Below are 20,423 nucleotides of genomic sequence, written 5' to 3' on the forward strand. Positions count from 1 at the left end.
CATCTCTGATGAAGTCCGAAACTCCTTTGTTGGATGCGATTATTAATTATGACAGTAATCACGACCGTCATGTTCACGAAGCATTTTTACACAAACAATGAATTCAAGCTCTAAAGGTTGCCACGTGACTCTATGAGAGTGGAATTCTATTCTGTCAAACGTCTGTCAGTTTTGGTCTCGCCCCAAGCCCACCGATAGAATCATCTATGAAATATGATGAAAAAATTCTAAATTATTCTAGAATATTTTTCCTAGACTTACAATAACAAGCACTATAATTTTTCAATTTTTATTTTTATTGTATACTCAATCTGTTTTATTACATTTTTTCGCTTAATAAAAAGTAGTTTGTAGCATAACATCCTGATGTCATAATGAGCAGGAGCCAATAATTAAAAAAATAATAATATGTCATTCTAGACAAGTCACAAGACACGTCATTACACGTTTTCAGTCAAAATTTTAGCAACACAATTTTTTTAAACTGATCAAAACTTCAATATTCAAGAATGTAGATTGTAAAAAGAGTAAAAAAAAATGTACCACAAAATTTATTTGTTAATACTTTGCGCCATCAATAGTCATCACGTACCAACTTGCAGGCTAAATACAAGACAACACTTTGGTGAACCCCTTCCGATAATACTGAGAGATGGTAGAATTGTTGAACCAGATAATAAGTATGGAGATATAAACTTAAACAACGGAGATCTGCTCACAATCAGTTGTGAAGGCTCTGGTTATATTCAACATCCGAACGTAAGAGAGAATGTCGTCACAGGAATGATATCTTGTGCAGGTGGTGATAACTTTATAAACGACCGTTGGCTCGTTGCACCATCGGCTTTCACAATGTTCCGTTGTCCGATCCCACCAGATCATAACAGCAGAGTTACGAATCGGACCTGCTATGAAGGACATCCAATAATAGAGGTTGGATATAATGTACAGAATGAGTTTTACCCAGTGTACGAATCTTGTTTCGATAATAGAAGATTTAATCCAATTTATTCGAAATATACTCAGAAATCTTACAATGCAATGTTCCAGACTAGAGTTGAGCGCCCTTTCTTTAAGGACAACTCTCACTATATAAATATTCAAGTTAATTCACTGTTTTCTCCGGGAGGTCTGAGAAGTGCTGTGGAAAGATCAATTGGATCTCAAGTTGATACGTTTGTTACGAAAAACCAAATGCTGTCAAGAGGTCACCTAGCTGCCAAAACAGATTTCGTTTTCGCTTTTACGGAACGGGCTACTTTTCATTACGTTAATTGTGCTCCGCAATGGACTGGATTTAACGGGGGCAATTGGAACACACTTGAAGTGGATCTGAGAAACCATATCCACTCTGCAGACTATAATACCATCATATACACCGGAACATATGGAGTAACGGCACTTCAGAACCAACTTGGGACATCTGTGGACCTGTACCTGAGCACAGACCACAACAACAATCGTGTGATTCCTGTACCACAATACTTTTATAAAGTTGTTTATGAACCGGATACCTTACGTGGAATCGCATTTATAGGCATAAACAATCCTTACTTATCACACAGTAGAGCAATAGAGTTGTTCTTTTGTAATGATATTTGTCGGAATAATGGAAATTTCCGTTGGTTAAGTTGGCATCCAGATAATCCTGCTGAAGGATATACCTTTTGTTGTACTATCCCCGATTTTCGACATACTATTCATCATTTACCCAATTTTGAAACGAATGGAGTACTTTATTAATACATTAATAAAAGGCATAAAAAGCATTTATTTTCTCAAAAATGATTCCTTTAGAATTCTTTTTGATGTCATTTCTAATATACTAGATACTACTACCGCTTTGGAAACACATGACGCTCTGACAGAGAAGAAGAGGCGCAAAAAACTCTCCCAGCATTCTTTTTTGCACTCTTTTCAGTAAGTTTAATGATTTGCGATTTCTGCAAGCCTTTTTAAGTTTCAATTCATTTTAAATTTTCAATAAAATATGTATTCATTTATAATTATGGAGGTTGACGACCGTGCTTATCATGCCAACATGACATTTGACCTAATACATTATCACATTTTATGCTAATTAATAATAACAATAATATTGACACACTTTTACACAAATTATCTTGCCCCAAACTAATCATAGCCTGTACCCATAGTGTACAAGCTAACTATAATTTTAATTGTCTTTGATTTCTTTCTTTCTGGTAAGAAACAACAACGAGTCAACAGTATTAAGGACCTAGGTGTAACCCTTGATTCTCAATTAAACTTTAATCTTCATATCGACAACATTTCCTCTAAGGCTTATAAGCAATTAGGAATGGTATTACGTCTGTCAAAACCATATAGGCAACCAAATACACTCAAAATTCTCTACTATGCTTTCATCCGCAGTATCCTCGAGTTTGCTTGCGTTATTTGGAACCCTCAGTACGAGGTTCATATCGCTCGTATTGAAGGTATACAAAATAAGTTCTTAAGATCATTGGAATACCGGACTGGGCATATTCTTATCGATTATGCCACTGCGTTACAAAGGCACAGAATATCCCCACTAATTAACAGAAGAAATTATATCGCTCAAATTTTTCTATTTAAAATTATTAACAATAAGCTTGACTCAGCATCCTTGTTAAATCTAATTAAATTTATAACACCGCGAAACTCCTCTCGTTCTAAGATTACATTTTATGTATCACCTTATAAAAGCAATTATGCAAGAAATACATTTGTGAGGCGCTCTTGTAGTTTGTACAATAAACAACTCACTGAAATTGATATATTTTCATTAAATATACAAAAATATAAGAAAATAGTAGGTGATATTATACTCAATTTAAAAAATTAATAACTCTAAATACTTAATAAAATCATTGTTGTTGTGTCCTGTTCTTAACTATACTCTTATAACTGTTTAAATTTTCGTTTTGAATATTGTAATTTTGTAGTTTTTACTTTTGGTTTAAAATATCTATGTTGTTTTTTGTTTTGCTTTATTGTCCATTGTAAACATAATAAGTATTTAATTTATGGAACTGTTTTGTCTTCTAGTTTATGTATATTTGTAACTCACTATTGTAAAATACTGTTTTGTTTCTGAATAAATAAATAAATATATATTTAATACAATATACTTACTTTAACATACATATAAACACCCATGACTCGGAAACAAACATCCAAATTCATCACATAAATGATTGCACCTACCGGGATTCGAACCCGGGACATCTAGCTTAGGAGTCAGGGTCACTAACCGATTGGCTATATGGGGCGTCATATATAATTAGTTAATTTCTTACAGATTATTGTTAATTTCGATAAAGAGTCCTAATCACGTAATACTTACATTGAAGTCGGTTAAAAACTTAATATCAACATTAGCTAATAATTATTAAATATATTCAAAGAATTACGACTTAGAATTGGGGAACAGAATTTTGATATTTAAGCCATAATTCGTAAATTATTTTCATCATTCAGTAATTGTCATCCAGTCTTAAAAGTGTTGTTGAACATTTGACAAAATGAAGCTAAATCTGGTAAGAATTGAAATTATTTGCTTATTATTAGGTGTTCAGTCTATATATAATATTTAACTAAATGTTTTTTTTTGCAGATGTTTTTGCTATTGACTACGATAGCTTTATATAAAGTAGAAAGTAGCAAACTGCACTCCAGATCAAAATTTCAAGTAAATTTATATAAAACTTTTACAAGTTCAACAGAGAAGTCTTTAGAATCACGAAAATTACATTTCTTTCCACGTCATAACAAAAAATTTGTGATCTCACCGAGTCCAAGACCGACAACAGCACTCAACAGAGTGTACTCTCATGTGGAGAGGATACCTCTTATGCCTAAATTTACACCTATCCATAGAGAAATGAAAGGTTTAGAATTGAAAATGGTTACAACAACTCGGAGACCGTTGATGAAAAAACAAAAGTTTGTCGATCAATTGTTTTATAGTAATTCACCGGAAAACGATGACCATTACAAGAAATCAAACATAAAAAACAAATCAAACTATTTGAAGTTCACACAAATAGGAAAAACAAAAAATGACCTTCCTAATTTTATAGCGGTGAAGCCAGATGGAAGATTTGGATTTTTTTTAAATAATGTCAAAGTTGGAACTGATTTGCAAAGTGTTGCCAAAAACAACGTGCCCGATGATGAAAGTGATGATGAAGATGCATATAATAAACTAATATCTAACGATATTTCATATGCTGCCACGAATAAAGTTTACAAGGTAGTTATGCCGAACGGAACTATTGCTGACGTGAAAAACATAAGCAGGTCACATAAATTAAGTTTGATAAGTAGCAATAATATGGCTCAGAAAGTATTGCAAGCAGCTGGGAGTAAGCATATTAATCCAATGTCTAGCGAAAAAACTCTCGAAAATCCTAAAAATAAATCAAATCACATTAAGAGTGACTTTGATGGTGCCATTGTATTGGACTCAGACAAAAATGAATTTTTGATAGATGCAACTAAAATGAAGAACAATAACTTATCTAATAGTTTGAATTATGATGATATTATTACTACAGAATACACACTTGGCCAGGAGGATGCCATCGATCCTTCTAATATGAATACAACATGAGGAATCTATATAAAACCCCGTGACTTAGTTTTTACTAACATTTAAGTGAATGAAAACTTCAATAATATAACTAATAAGATACCTTTAATTTAATTAGGCGTTACTTTGCGGAAATCCATAATTATACAAATTATTTAAGTTTTCTTTAGTGTTAATTCCGCCAATATTTGTCTTTAAAACAATTCGACACGTGTTTCGCCTCTACACGAGGCATCCTCAGGACGTGTTGTCTCGAGACGTCTCGTGCCAGATTTTGGCGGAATTAACACTAAAGAAAACTTAAATAATTTGTATAATAAGATACCTATAATTTTTACCTTTGTTATATTATATTGTTATTGAAACCTATAATATAACTAAAAAGATACCTACATTGTTTTATTTATAAAAATATTAGGGGATTGGGATGTAAATTACCCAAAGTAATAATGACAATTTTGTACCAATTTCTCCACTTCAAAATGAAAGTCTTGGTAAAATCATTATTTTTTTATGGAAAAGGAGGACAAACGAGCGTACGGGTCACCTGGTGTTACGTGATCACCGCCACCCAGAGCTTTTGCAACACCAGACGAATCACAGGAGCGTTGCCGGCCAATAATAAATCTGTTTAAAATCAATTAGTTATTATTACTTCATATACTGCACTATATACTACATTAATAACAGCACTAGCTGGTGCCCGCGACGTCGTCCACGCGGACGCCATAAGCACTGGAAAGACCCGACCTGTCTTAATAATATTATGTTAGCCAAAATAGTTTCTAGTTTGTTCTTTCTTATAAGTAAAAGCTAGCAGGCGTGGTAATTTGAGGTAAAGTGGAGGCTCTTTAATGTTGTATGTCTTTTCTACTTTACTGGACTTGGTAACTATTAGTTCTATTAGAAATAATTGTAATGTCTGCGCATCTGATTTATCAAATTTTTTTGGATGAAATGCTTTACGAATCTCTGCTCAAATACTGAAGTCTTGCATGAAATGTGTGATGCCAATGAATCAAAAATTCATCATATCAACTAAATAAGTATAAGGATTTGTTTATATTTTTATCTTTGATTGACCATCAAAGTATTGATTCAAGTAATATGCATTTATAAAATAAATAGTATAAAACATATTATTGTAAATGTATTATAACACCGCGTGAGTGAGAATAAGAGTTCTTTTCCGACATTGGAGTCAAAATAAGGTGAAAAAATAAATATTTAAAATCAAATAAATTATAGTGTATTTCGGACAAAATGGGAAACTTTTTAGAATATTTCGTGAAAAAAATTTTTTTTTAAAAGATAAAAATAAAAAACCAAAATCCTTTTTTTTGGATTTTTCATATAAACTTTGAGGTTCTATAAAAAAAGTGTGAAAACAAAAGTTGTAAGTAAATCTTTTGACCTACAACTTTGCCATTTAGCTTGTAGTTTTGCCGGAAATCGAGATAAAGCATTTTTTACCCTAACCCCCCCTATTCCACTTCCCGACCTCAGATCGCCCGTAATTTATTGTTCCTTTCATTTTTGTTATATTCTCTTCCTTTTCCAATAAGATTCATCCTACTATTATTTTTTTTCACTTTTTATCAGTTTCTAAGGCTTTAGCACTGGTACGGCTGGTAAGGCTTTAGAACTTACCAATCTTCCTTTCAAACTTACCAATCTTCCTTTCACACCACCTATCTTTCCCTTTCCCTATTCCTACCCTCTCCGCCAATCCAACGTCTGCCGCGCGGATGGATGCATGGCTAGGGGCAAGCCTAGTCGTTAGCGTGCCACACTGCCCTGGGACCGGGCGACCCAGAATCAGGCTAGCCTTACCCTGGCATGCGGGGCTCTGCTGGGGTGGACAAACCTTTCCCTTGCTATTCGTGGGAACGCAATGGAGACTAATAAAAATAGGTTATTTCACCAAAATGGCGGCGATGTGGTTCGCCACCCATCACGTCTCGTTTCTCGCGGGGGCGAAAAGCGGCCCATTGAGAGCCACTTTGCTACGTTGAATGTAAGAGGAGGAGTGAATGATAAGGTAGATGAAGTATGTCAGATGATGGATGAACGATCCATAGATATTCTCTGCGTGAATGAAACGAAGAGGAAAGGATGTGATACCACTGTTCATGGTCCCTACACGGCATACTGGTCCGGAGTCCCCCAAACCAGTCGAGGCTGTCAGGGAGTTGGTGTGATTCTTTCCGCTCGAATAGTAGAATGTGTGATAGAGCATGAATGTGTTAGCCCAAGACTCCTCTGGATTAGGTTAAAAGTCGGACTCACTCGCTTGTTTATCCTTGGGGTCTATGCACCGACGGATCTGTGCGGAGGTGGGTCATTAAAAGCCAAAAAAGAGAGAGAGGAATTTTGGGACAGTATGAGAGAGGTCTTGAATAAATGCGGAGAAAATGAACGGATCGTGATGTTAGGGGATTTTAATGGGTGGGTTGGAGTAAAGCGTGATGGGTATGAAGGAGTTCTGGGTACGTTTGGGGACGAGAGAGTGAATGAAAATGGGAAAAGCCTGCTTGGAATGGAATCTTTGCGTGGCCAACACAATGTTTAACCACAAAAAGATCCATTTGTATACAAGAGATGAGGGTGAGTCTAGAAGTATGATTGATTTTGTAATTGTAGATGAAAGACTGAGAAAGAAAGTACTAGATGCTCGGGCATACCGCGGTGTAGGCCTCGACACAGACCACTTCCTGGTCATAGCCCGAATGCGCGGCCTTTTTAAACTTTGGTGACACCGACGAGCTGAGCCTACGAGTGTTTTGGACAGAGTAAAAGTGGAAAATCTACAAGAAAAAGAAAGGAAAGACGAGTATGTAGAGAAACTGAAAGAAAGTTTTAAAGGCATAGAAGAGATAGGTGTGATTGAAAATTTGTGGGAGACATTTAAGAAAGGGGTCGTGAATGTTGCTGTTGAGGTATACGGGGTAGCTAAAAGAAGGAAAGGAAGAAAGAACTATAATTTGTGGATGGATAAAGAGGTACAAATGGCGGTGCAAGAAAAGAAGAAAGCTTGGTTGGATTGGTTAGCAACAAAAGCTAACCAAAAAGTACAAAAGGCAACGAGATAAAGGAAGCAAGAACGAAGTATAAAAGATTGAAATCAGCAGCGAAAGCAGTTGTGTCTAGAAAGAAAGAAGAACGAAAAGATGATTTTGATAGGAGGCTCACTGAAGATTTCCAGTCAAACATTAAGTTCTTCTGGAAATCCATCAAAACAGCCAGAGGAAAAACGTCTACCTCGGAGCTCAGTATAATCAGGAGTCAAGATGGGAACATTATAAGAGGAGAAGAATGTGTGCTAAAGAGATGGAAAGAGTATTTTGAAAGTTTGTTTGAAAGAGAGGAAGTGCATCAACAACATCCGGCAGCTTCTATTGAAACTAATATAAATGTTGATGAAAGTGAGATAAGCATGGATGAAATAGTGAAAGCATTGAAAAGTATGAGATTAGGTAAAGCTGCAGGGTATGACAGGATTACCGTCGAGATGCTGAGGGCTGGTCAGGGCATAGTGGCTAGCCAGCTGTACCGCCTCTTCAATTTGTGCTGGCGAAATGGACAAGTACCAGGAGACTGGTGCAAAACTGTAATCGTGCCATTGTATAAGGGAAATGGGTCACGACAAGACTGCAGAAATTACCGCAGTATAAGCCTTCTCAGCGTCGTCGGTAAATTGTATGCAAAAGTGTTGATTGAAAGAGTTGTGAATGAAACAGACGAAAAAGTATGGGATGCACAAGCGGGATTTAGAAAGGGAATGGGATGTACGGATCAGGTCTTTTCCTTGCGGTGCATAGCTGAAAAGTTTTTGGCTAAAAACAAAAAGGTCTATTGCGCGTTCGTGGATCTAGAAAAGGCCTATGATAGAGTGGCGAGGAATGAATTGTGGTCAGCATTGTCCACGAGCGGTGTGAGCAGTGTCCTCATACGAGCATTGCAATCTCTTTATAGAGATTCTAGTGCTTGTGTAAGGATAAACGGGGCATACACTGAATGGTTTAATATCGAAAAAGGTGTTAGACAGGGATGTGTAGCGTCACCGTGGCTGTTTAATCTGTTCATGAACAATTGCTTGACAGGTTTAAAAGAGAATGACAGTGGTTTGAGAATGAATGAGTTACTCGTCAAATGTTTTCTCTATGCTGATGACCAAGTATTACTTGCATCTTCAGCCGAGGAGTTGCAAGAGATGGTAACTGCTATGAATGGAGCTTTTGGTAGAAAGGGAATGAAGATGAATGTAAAGAAGACGAAAGTGATGGTGCTTGAAAGAGATGAGGTAGTGACAGACAGCAATATCGTGATTGGAGATGAAAAAATTGAACAGGTGAATGAGTTTGTGTATCTGGGTTCTAAATTTACAAGAGATGGAAAGTATGAGAGTGATATTGAAAGAAGAGTGAATGCAGGAAACATGGTGAATGGAGCTTTGCACTCCTTTATGAACAGTCAGAAGGTGTCTAATAAGGCTCGCTTGGCTGTGCATGAGGGGGTGTTGGTTCCAACACTCATGTACGGAAGTGAAAGTTGGGTATGGCAGAAGAAACATGAAAGCAGAATAAATGCAGTTGAGATGAGAGCGTTGAGAAGTATGATAGGAGTTACACTGAGTGACAGGTAAAGAAATAGTGAGATAAGAAAACGTTGTGGTCTGAAAGAAGATGCTGTGACAAAAATTGAGAAAGGTATGCTGAGATGGTTTGGACATGTCGAGAGAATGAATGAAGAACGATTGACGAAGAAAGTGTATAAGGCCAGTGTGAATGAAAGTGTTGGAAGGGGTAGACCTAGGCGGACGTTTCAAGATCAAATCAGGGACGTCTTGAAAAAAGGCCAGGTCAAGAGTACCCTAAACCGGAGAGCATGTATGAAAGGAATAATGAAAGTGGACGAAGCGAAAGAAGTATGTAAGGATCGTAGCAAGTGGAAAGAAGTGGTCTCTGCCTACCCCTACGGGAAAGAGGCGTGATTTTATGTATGTATGTATGTAGCACTGGTCTAAAGTAGCACAATTCAATTTCATAATTTATAACCTAGGTCCTAAAGAATCATTAAGAGAAAAATTTAAAGAAATAATTTTGACTGTTGCTTCTTAATACATTTTTGATAATGTTCTGTGTGTTCATAAGCACATTACGGAATTTTCTAGAAACTGTGACATTCATAATGTTAACACGAGGAACAAACATAAACTTGTTATGCCTACTACTCGGTTGGGTCGAGTTAGTAAGTCTTTTGTTGGGCGATGTATATATATAGATACAATATGATCCCAGAAAATGTACAAAACAAATGTGTTACGAAATTTAAAAGAATTGTTAAAAAACGTTTGTGTGGGAAAGGTTATTATAGCATAAATGATTTTCTTAATGACACCACGGACTGGGAATAATTAATTCTTCTGGCTAGTTTGTCTGTGTGGATTGTGTTCTTGATTTTCTTGAATTGTATTTATTTATTTATTTAATTATTTATTTATCTATTTTTTATTTATTTATTTATTTTGTTATTTATTTATTTATTTATTTATTTATTTATTTATTTATTTATTTATTTATTTATTTATTTATTTATTTATTTATTTATTTATTTATTTATTTATTTATTTATTTATTTATTTATTTATTTATTTATTTTTTATTTTTTATTTTTATTTTTTTATTTATTTTATTTATTTATTTATTTATTTATTTATTTATTTATTTATTTATTTATTTATTTATTTATTTATTTATTTATTTATTTATTTATTTATTTATTTATTTATTTATTTATTTATTTATTTATTTATTTATTTATTTATTTATTTATTTATTTTTTATTTATTTATTTATTTTTTTATTTATTCATTTATTTATTTATTTATTTATTTATTTATTTATTTATTTATTTATTTATTTATTTATTTATTTATTTATTTATTTATTTATTTATTTATTTATTTATTTATTTATTTATTTATTTATTTATTTATTTATTTATTTATTTATTTATTTATTTATTTATTTATTTATTTATTTATTTATTTATTTATTTATTTATTTATTTATTTATTTATTTATTTATTTATTTATTTATTTATTTATTTATTTATTTATTTATTAACAGGTAGCTTGCAATTATAACTTATGAAATAATTAAAACTAATGAAGGCTACTTAAAAGTTTCCACATTTGTGTAACTATTGATATAATTTAATTTTAAGCTTTAAAACTATATTAATACAATGATTTAAATTGGAAGAACTTATTAGTTAAAGTAATTTTTAATTTAGTACTAGATATAGAAAATAAATCTAGATCTACGTCATTTGATAAGTCGTTATAACTTCTGCAGGATCTAGTAATGAAGCTATTTGCACGATAGTTACACCTCGCCATGGGAGTATATAAAAGGCTAGGGTTACGAATTGGAAAGGCATGCGCTACTACCAAGCATGCTAAGTTGCTCTGGACAGTCGATTTTACTGTTCGCTATACTGTATAAATACGCCAAATCTGCTGTACGACGCCTCTGCTGAAGCGATGGCAAATGAAATTTTTTACACCTGTCAAAGTAGGTATGTGAAAACGATACGGCTCGGTGTTGAAGGAATTTCACAAAGTTTTTTTGTATTCTTTCAATACGGATAATGTAGAAATTATATTGGGGATTCCGTATTCGAGGTGGCTCCCTACATATGCACAGTACAGAATTATAATGGTTTTAAGAGAACTGAACTCCGATGACGTTCTGAGTATGAAATAGAATCCAAGTGTTCATAAAAAAGTAATTTTGAGTCGAAGATAATACCTAAGTCTCTGATGCTCTTAACCCTGCTTAGGTATGAGTTTTTTAATAGGTAATTATGGACGATAGCGGAATTTTTCGCGTTAATGAGCAGACTAAGCATTTAGAAATATTTAAAGCCAATTTATTGATGTTGCAGTAATTATCAAAATGGTTTAAGTAGCTCTGGAGATGTATCGGGTCATGAATGTTTCTGATGGGACATAAAAATTCATATTATCAGCATAAAGTAGGATTTTAGGGAATTTGAAACACTGAGATATGTCATTAATAAAGATAACGAAAAGAAGAGGCCATAAGAGAGATCCCTGGAAGAGGAACACCTGATGGGGTTGACATTGGAGCAGAGGTAAAACCATTGAGAACAACCGTTTGACATCTGTTATGTACATACGACGAAAACCACCTGAACAAGTTCCCACGATTACCAGCTCGTCTTAGTTTTTTAAGTAAGAGGTGGTGGTCAATTTTGTCAAAACATTTGCTGTAGTCAGTATAAATAACGTCAACCTGCGCTGGCTCCGACATGTGTTCGGATAAAAACTCACTACACACTAGCAGGTTAGACGTGGTAGACCTACCCTTTAGAAAACCGTGCTGTCCATCGCAGAAAGTATGTTTAAGCGAGTAATATAATTGGTCACATACAATTTTTTCTAAAATTTTTGCAAAGACGCACAGCTTAGAAATAGGTCTGTTGTTTTCTATTTTGTCTTTGGGGCCATTTTTGTGGATTGGGGTAATGAGTGTTGCTTTCCATTGAGAAGGTACTACCCCCTCTTCCAATGAGCGCTTATACAGCATGGTTAAAGATAACATAAGACTTTGAGCACATTTGTAAATTAAAATGGGGGGCACGTTGTCTGGGCCAGCTGATTTCGGTCAATCCACAGATTTAAGATGCTTAAGCATATCTTTTTCTGTTATTTCAATAGATGTGACGTCGCATGTTGTATCAGTGCGCTCTGGATCATAATATGTGATTGAATGATGGGATGGTTCTGTAAAGTTGGAATGAAAATATTGTGCGAACATATCACATATTACATCACCTTCTCCGGATGATTGGTTACCCAGCTTGAGAATAGACGGGTATGAGTTCGATTGTCTCTTAAGTTTAATATATGACCAAAAAGATTTAGGGTTCTTGTTAATGTTCGTTTCAATATTGGATATAAATTTGAATGAATGAATGAAAACTTTATTAATAGCAAACACAAACCACACAGAATAATAAAAGTAAAAAAGAACTTACAGAGGTAAAAAAAATGAGAACTAATAACATAAAAATAATACAAATGACAAAGAAAAAACAAGTATATGTATAATATTATAGGAATTATCTTAATTTAAAGTACTGTGTAGCAGTTATTGTTATTAAAAGGAGCTGACTCAGCGTCATGCTACGTTGGCATAATACCAACACAGTGCTGATTTTCAGCAGCCCCTTGGTGACCCATTGAGTAACTACTATTGTTAAATATTTTTTGTTTTATTAAAGGTTCCATTAACTTATTTACTTTTAAAAGATGAAATTTGGTACTACTGTTCAGAAATTAGGTACATAAATATTAAAATAATTGCAGTTTTAAAAATATTGGCAACAATACAAACTAAAAGTTCAATCCCATTATGTATTATTAATAGATATATCTTAATAAAGTCAGACTTATGCACACAATTTATGAGCATATACGTCATTAATTAAACAGACATAAGAATAAGGTTTTTAAACTTTTTCCGGAAAGTTCCAACAGTCTTTACGCTGCGAAACGGTGGTGGTCATTCCAGCACTTGGTGGTACTGTACCTAAAACTTCCTCTAAAAGAGGCGGAATGATGGAGTGGGACTGATAGGACATTGAAAGGGGACCTTGTTTCAAAATTTAACTGGCTGCGCTGACCTAGCCATTCTAATTTATTATATAAATATTTTGGCGTTTTTGTCATAATAATACTAAAAAGAAGCGTAGCTAAATGAAGTCGTCTACGAGCATCCATATTTAAAATATTTGCTTCTTTGAGGTATGGAGAAATGTGTTGTCGGGCCGGTATATCCCAGCAAAAACGAGCACATGCATTTTGTACTCTTTGTATTGAATTTCTTGTTCTACCAAGCAACCTCGGACCATACACTGTATCGGTATACTTAAATTTGGATAAAACAAGAGCCTCACAAAGACGTATGCGTAGTTCTGTGGTTATAAATGGTCTAATTTGGTATAAAACTTTTAATCTATAAAAACTGTTGGAAATTACTTTATTTACATGCTTCTCAAATCTTAGGTATTCATCCATTATCAACCCAAGATTACGAGCTTCGTGTACGCGTTCGATATGCTTATCATTTATGACTAGTCTTACATTGTGTTCATTAATTAATTCTAAGCCTTTACAATTGCCGAAGATCATAAATTTTGTTTTATCCTTGCTTAAAATCAATGAGTTTTTTCAGACCACGTGAATATTGCATGAAGATCAGCATTTATAATATCTATTGCCTGTTGGGCTTCGTGTGGCGGAAAAGAAAAATGAAGCTGTATATCATCAGCGTAAATCTGATATTTGCAGTGTTTTATGTTTTTAATTATGTCAGCAATGTATAGAATAAAGATAAGGGACCCTAAAATAGAGCCCTGGGGAACTCCCCTTGTTATATTGGCACGTTCTGATAAATTTGTGTTACCCTGCTCATCTATCACTGAGACCATCTGTGTTTTATTAGTGAGATAACTTTCAAACCACTTAATACTATTTTCACTAAAACCATAGTAGACTAGCTTGGAAAGTAGGAGATTTATATTTAAAGTATCAAAAACAAATGAGAAATCAAGAAGTATTATTAATATTGTTAGTTAGAATTAAGATTGTTACTTTTTTTTCCTCTTGCGCTGCTAAAATATTATCTACTACGTCAATGAGGGCCGTAGTGGTGCTTCGCTGTTTCCTGAAACCGGATTGGTGATCTGTAGTATATTTTGTGTTTCTAAGTAGCTCATCAATTGCTTATGCACAATTTTTTCTATAATTTTAGAAGGACATGGAAGTATACTAATTGGTCTTAGGTCGGAAAAATTGCGTGGTATGTCATTTTTTGGCAGAGGACGAATCAGGGCATGCCGCCAAAGGTCGGGAAAAGTATTAGTTTTGAAAGAAATGTTAATAATATGTGTTAGTATGGTTAAAGTCTGTGATTGAGTGAGGAGCAGCATGTCAAGAAAAATGTCATCAATACCAATAGCATTCGACTTGAGCTCATTTATAGCCATGAGAGTACCATTATCGTCAACAGTCCTAAAGTCAAAAGTTGAGTTACAGAAACGGTGAAACTCAAAATACGTAAGAGTGGATAATGTTACTAGATTAGTTCCAGGGGTATTCAAGAAGTGAGAATTAATTTTATTTGGATCATTTAAGTGGGGCGGTAATGGGTTGTGTTCTTTTGATTTTATTCGAATATTATGTTTTATGTGTTTCCACATTTTTTGAGGATTATTAATATTAGAGTTAATGTACGTATTGTAATACACTACCTTTTCCCTATGCAAAGCCTGAGGAACATATCGTTTTAATTCTTTATAGAATTGTATATGTAACTCAAGTTTTGTTTGTTTTGCTAATTTTTGGGCATCATCACGACGTTTCATTATTAATTTAATGTTATAAGTAATCCATGGATATTGGGTTTCCTTAACATATATAATTTTTTTTGGAGCGTAAAAATCGAATAAATGTATGATATAATATGTCAGCAAAGATACAATTTCATTAACATTAGTTATTAATAATAAATTTTTCCAGATAATATTGTTAAGCGAATCAATGAAATTTATGGAATCAATGTCTTTTAAAGGTCTGCACACAATATGTTTAGGTTGTATTTTATTTTTCGGTATATTTAATGTACACGTTATAAATGGGTGACTACTAAGAGACTCTATGTAGTAGAGTAGTAAAGTATAGTACTCTATCTACTCTACTCCACTATACTCCCTAAACTAAGCGTTTTATTTGTACAAACTAAATCTATAAGGAATTCTGAGACCGTTACGTGTTGCTCTAAACCAAACGCTGTTATAAAGTGTTCAAACTTTTTATAACTTAAACTAGTTTTGTTTAAGCCATCGATATTAAAATCGTCTAATATAACTAAATGCTCACACCATACAAATGAGCCAGCAGCTTCTGTGAGTGTATTTAGAAATAAATCGACATCTAACCATGGTGGCCGATATGCTGTACCTACGACACATGTTTTTCCTCGCAATTTAAGTTTGTCCCACATTTGTTCTATTATACATGTTTGAGGCGGCAACAAAACCTGTACTGCTATGTTTTTTTTTATAAAAAACCCAACTCCTCCGCGCGAGCGAACGGCAGGCGGGCGCGGAACATGAAGCAGTCTGTAGCCGGCTGGTGATGGCGCGTGCCCCTCCTCCCCAGCGCGCAGCCACGTCTCGTTTATGGCCAACAAATCCACACCGTGTCGCTCCACTGCTACGAGAAACTCGTCATGTTTCGTCCCTAACGAGCCAGGGTTAAGAAGTCCAACTTTTATTTTATCACTAAATGACATTTTTTTGAAGTTATTTTGCAAGTAGGATTGGAAAATGAAGTTATATTTAAATATTTTGATGTTATAGAATAAAGAAATAATAATAATATATAAAATAACGCAATAATAATATGTACATTTTCTTTTTGCAACACTACATGTTCTATGGTTATTTAAAACACAATAATAATATAAAATATGATTTGCTGTAAATATTAGTGATCCATTAAATCCACCACACAGTACCTTTAAAAATAACACCAAACGTAATCCAAGTTGATGTACGACTATGCTGTCGGCTACGTAATATATGCAAATAATTGTTGGCACACAGAAATAATAAAAGAAATTAAAATAAAGCCGAAAATAAACACGAAATAATAAACAAATATTAAAACAATAACTAAAAACATCATCAACAGAAATATCTTAAAAAATGTCTTATTTCATCATTAAAATAAAAACATATAACATAGCTAAACAATCTTACAAGGATATCGAAATATTGAGTAAAGCAATATTTTTTACCTGAATAATATAGAACGTATAAACATGTTAGACAGTAGTAGTAATTAGTATTTAAGAATAAAACAGAACAGTAATTCAGGATAGCATTTAAAATATACAGCTCCAACGAAATTAAAGAGCAAAAAACTTTGTTAGATCTTCATCAGAACGAATGGTATAAGTACTTATATAAGTAGTAATTTGGAGTACAGTTCTTTTTCTAGAAGCTTAAACCGTTGTGTAAGTATATTGAAAGAGTTTAAATCACCTAGATTTTGATATCTTTTGAATTTCGAGCGATATTTGTTTCTTTCGTTTAAGAGTTTGATCAGAGAATTCTGATACCATGGCGGATATTTGCGATTGGGATTAATAATTTTACATTTTATGTATTTACTACGAAGATCATTCAAAATTAAATAACGTAGATCTACTGATTCAATTAGGTTTTTATTTTGAAACTTGGCATTCCAGTTTAAACTATATAAACTGGAATTAATGGCTGGATAATCTCATGTGTTATATTTATATTTAAAGTACGGGTTGGATGTGAGCTTGGGTAATTGAATGTAATAAAAATAATAAGCCTTTAATTAATTCCAACAACGTTCAAATACAAAATAATATAATCTTAACACTACGCGTATAATATAAAATATAAAAGTTAAGTTATTGGAACCCCACTGCGGGTATAGGCCTCCTCCAGCTTACTCCGTGTATCCTTCCTCTGTGCTTTTCCTCTCCATTCTTTTCCTGCTATTTTTATTATGTCATCTACCCATCTGTTTCTTGGGCGGCCTCTTTTCCTTTTGCCAGATGGTCCATCCCAAATTGTCGTTTCTACTGTCCATCTTTTGTCCATGAATCTTGCCACATGACCTGCCCAGCGCCACTTTTGTGTTACAGCGTACTCAAGAGCATCTATCAAATTTGTCCTTTTCCTAATGCTGTCACTTCTAATCATTTGAATTTTTCTGATTTTCAAGATACTCCTTTCCATCGCTTTCTGGCAGGTCGCTAGTTTTGTTTTTATTTTTGTATTGTATGTCCACGTTTGACAGCCGTATGTGAGAGTCGGTACAATGCAGGTGTCCATAACAATCTTTTTGAGATGCAGAGGGAATGACCCTTTTAAAATTTCTTTTAAGCTCCAGAATTTTTTCCAGCTTATATTCACCCTTCGTTCAACTTCTTCCTCCTCGCTGTTATCTCTAAATGACAATAATTTTCCTAGATAAATGTAGCTATTTTCGTATTCCAAAGGTTTTCCGAGCAAACTGATTTTATTGGTTTTGTCAGGATTCATTTTAAGACCGACCTTCTCACTCTCTATATATAAGGAATTTACAATTTTTTCTAGATAGTCACTTGTTTCAGCAGACAAGACGATATCATTAGCGAATCTCAGGTGTGTAAGCCGTTTTTCTTTTATGATAATCCCGTACGCCGACCAGTGTAAGTTATCGAAAATGAGTTGTAGTACTGCTATAAAAAGCTTTGGTGACAGAGGATCACCCTGTCTCACTCCTCGGCGGATTTGTATGTTTTCTCCCCGTTGTTCTACTTTAACCCTGCTGATACTTCCGTTATAGATGTTTTTGAGTACTGTTATATATTTATCATGAACTTGACATTTCTCTATAGCTTCCCATATGGAATCGTGTGAAATTGTATCGAATGCTTTAGCATAGTCGACAAAAGCTATGTATAGTGGTCTGTTGAACTCCTTGTATTTTTCTATGACTTGTTGCATAACATGTATATTATCTGTTGTGGAAAAACCAGAACGGAATCCTGCTTGTTCGATAGATTGATGTTCGTCGATTTTTGGAGTCATTCTGCTTTGTAGAATTGATGTGAATAGCTTATATATACACGGTAGAAGGGTAATTGAATGTAATCGAGTTTAATGCTCAGCGCTTTGTGGTGTTGATCTTCACTCACAAGGGGGCAGGTGGGAATAGTTACAGAGATATTATCATAGTTAGACAAGACCAAATCTAGGATTCTGTTATTGATGTTAGAGATAAAATTATATTGTGCCTAGTTACATAGAGAGAAATTGTCTAGTAATTCAAATTGATGCTCACCTTGTATGTTCGATGGTTCAAGAGAACACCTGTCGTCAGCCTGATTCCATACAATATTCGGCAGATTAAAATCTCCAGCAATAAGAAATTTATCCGTTGGATGGCTTAAAACTAAATCAGTCAGTTTGTTAGAAAAGTTGCTATTTTTAAAGAAAGAGTGTTACTTAAGTTTTGATTACAGAGATAAACCGTCAAATGTGTAGCTTAAAACCTCTCTGTCTGATCCGAGTAAGCAAGAGCGTAACCCACAAATCCTCTGCTGAGGAGCACCAGTCAGGGTGATCCTGTGCTGCAAGCTCACGCCGTACAGCGATAAGCACTCCACCTCCGAGGGCTTGCGCTCGAGCCTCGTAGTCCCTATCTTGTCGCCACACAAGGTACCGGTCGTCGAATAACTCGCTGCTACTAATCCCTTCAATTAGCCATGTCTCAGTGAGGCATATAACATCGTAGTTACTTTGACAAATGGTTCTGTAGAATTCTACAGTTTTTGTTCAAAGACCACGCACATTTTGATAAAATATATTTAACGAGCCCATCACGGAATGAAAATCTGTAATATATAAAGTCCTAAATAACTATAATAGTCGATTAAACAAAACTGCAGGGCATATATGAGTATATAATATAATATCGGCATGGTCAGCAGCTTAGATCTAACGTATTTACGTGCAGTAATTAGCAATCTTATAATATTTCTTGAATTAGTAGTGGGAGGAAGGTGCAATAAATTATTGATAGATATTTGTAATTAATAATAGTGTAGGCGTTGCTTTGCAGTGTAAGTATTTATCTGGGAGTCAAAATAATAACCTCAATAGTGGTTATTTATAGCGCGTGCGAGAACAAAAGGAGATTTAGATTTAACGTAAAAATATACAGTAAGAGTAATTGTAGCTAGACAGCGCAGAAAATAAATATTAAGGACATGGCAGCGTAACCTTTGCAATAGAAGCAAACAAGTGTCAATCAGCTCTTCAAAGCGTAAGCAAACTGGTTTGGTGTAACTACGTGCGTATAGCAAGAGATGTTCTAATTTACGATCAGGCGTTGTCAACCCGCGCAAGCCAAATTTAGTATCGATATAATAAATTATTGTGTGTTCATGTAAAAAACCAATAGCTACGCAATTAACAAATAAGATTGATAATGTAAAAATCATACAAGCACAAGTGATATAGTTTCGAGCTGTAAACACGTATAAGTTATTACTTACTGTATTAAAATTTGAGTTCATGTAAATAAAAGCTATGTTAACAAAAAATATACCATATGAAACTATTAGAATTAGAATAAGAGAAGCACTATTTACAAATTTAATATTTTTTTTAGATCCTCCTCCGAATTGATGTGTATGACCGGTGAAGTTGAGTTTTTTCTTGTAAATATCTTGCACCCCTTCACCCAAGTAAAAGCAAAATTTTTTTCTTTTGCCAATTGTTTGGTTTTGTCGAAGAGCACTTTGTTGTTAAGTGTAAAATGATCATTGTTATATATACGATACGTTCCTCTCAAGTCTAGATCCACAGGTGTAATACTCCTGATTTTCGCAGCAGCGACAAAATCGTCTTTTAAATATCTATTCTGCAGTGAAACAATTATAGACTTATTTACTTTGTCGTTTCGCATAGGGACTCGAGCGATATAATTAATCTGATCTTTTTTCATCTTGTAATTAATTGTTTCACTAATTTTGTCCATAAGGGAATACAAATTTTCGTTTTTTGTCATAGGAATACCTTTGATTTCTATGTTGTTATGTCTTACCCGCTGTTCCTGTTCTCTTAATGTTAGTTCAAGACTGTCGAATTTCTGTCGAAGCAGCGTGACGTCTTCCTTTGTTTTTTTGAGACGCTGGACAT

General features: G+C 34.0%; 1 protein-coding gene across 1 annotated transcript; it reads left to right on the plus strand.

Annotated features, from left to right (window-relative positions):
- The first annotated feature begins 460 nt into the window (after positions 1-460).
- LOC126971055 (uncharacterized) lies at positions 461-3,068 on the plus strand. The gene is made up of 2 exons (XM_050817201.1): positions 461-511; positions 603-3,068. Coding segments are annotated over exons 1-2 (1,143 nt in total). The 5' UTR covers positions 461-509; the 3' UTR covers positions 1,744-3,068.
- Positions 3,069-20,423: the final 17,355 nt, after the last annotated feature.

This window comes from Leptidea sinapis, chromosome 22 (assembly GCF_905404315.1).
Source record: "Leptidea sinapis chromosome 22, ilLepSina1.1, whole genome shotgun sequence".
NCBI classification, from domain to species: Eukaryota; Metazoa; Arthropoda; class Insecta; order Lepidoptera; family Pieridae; genus Leptidea; species Leptidea sinapis.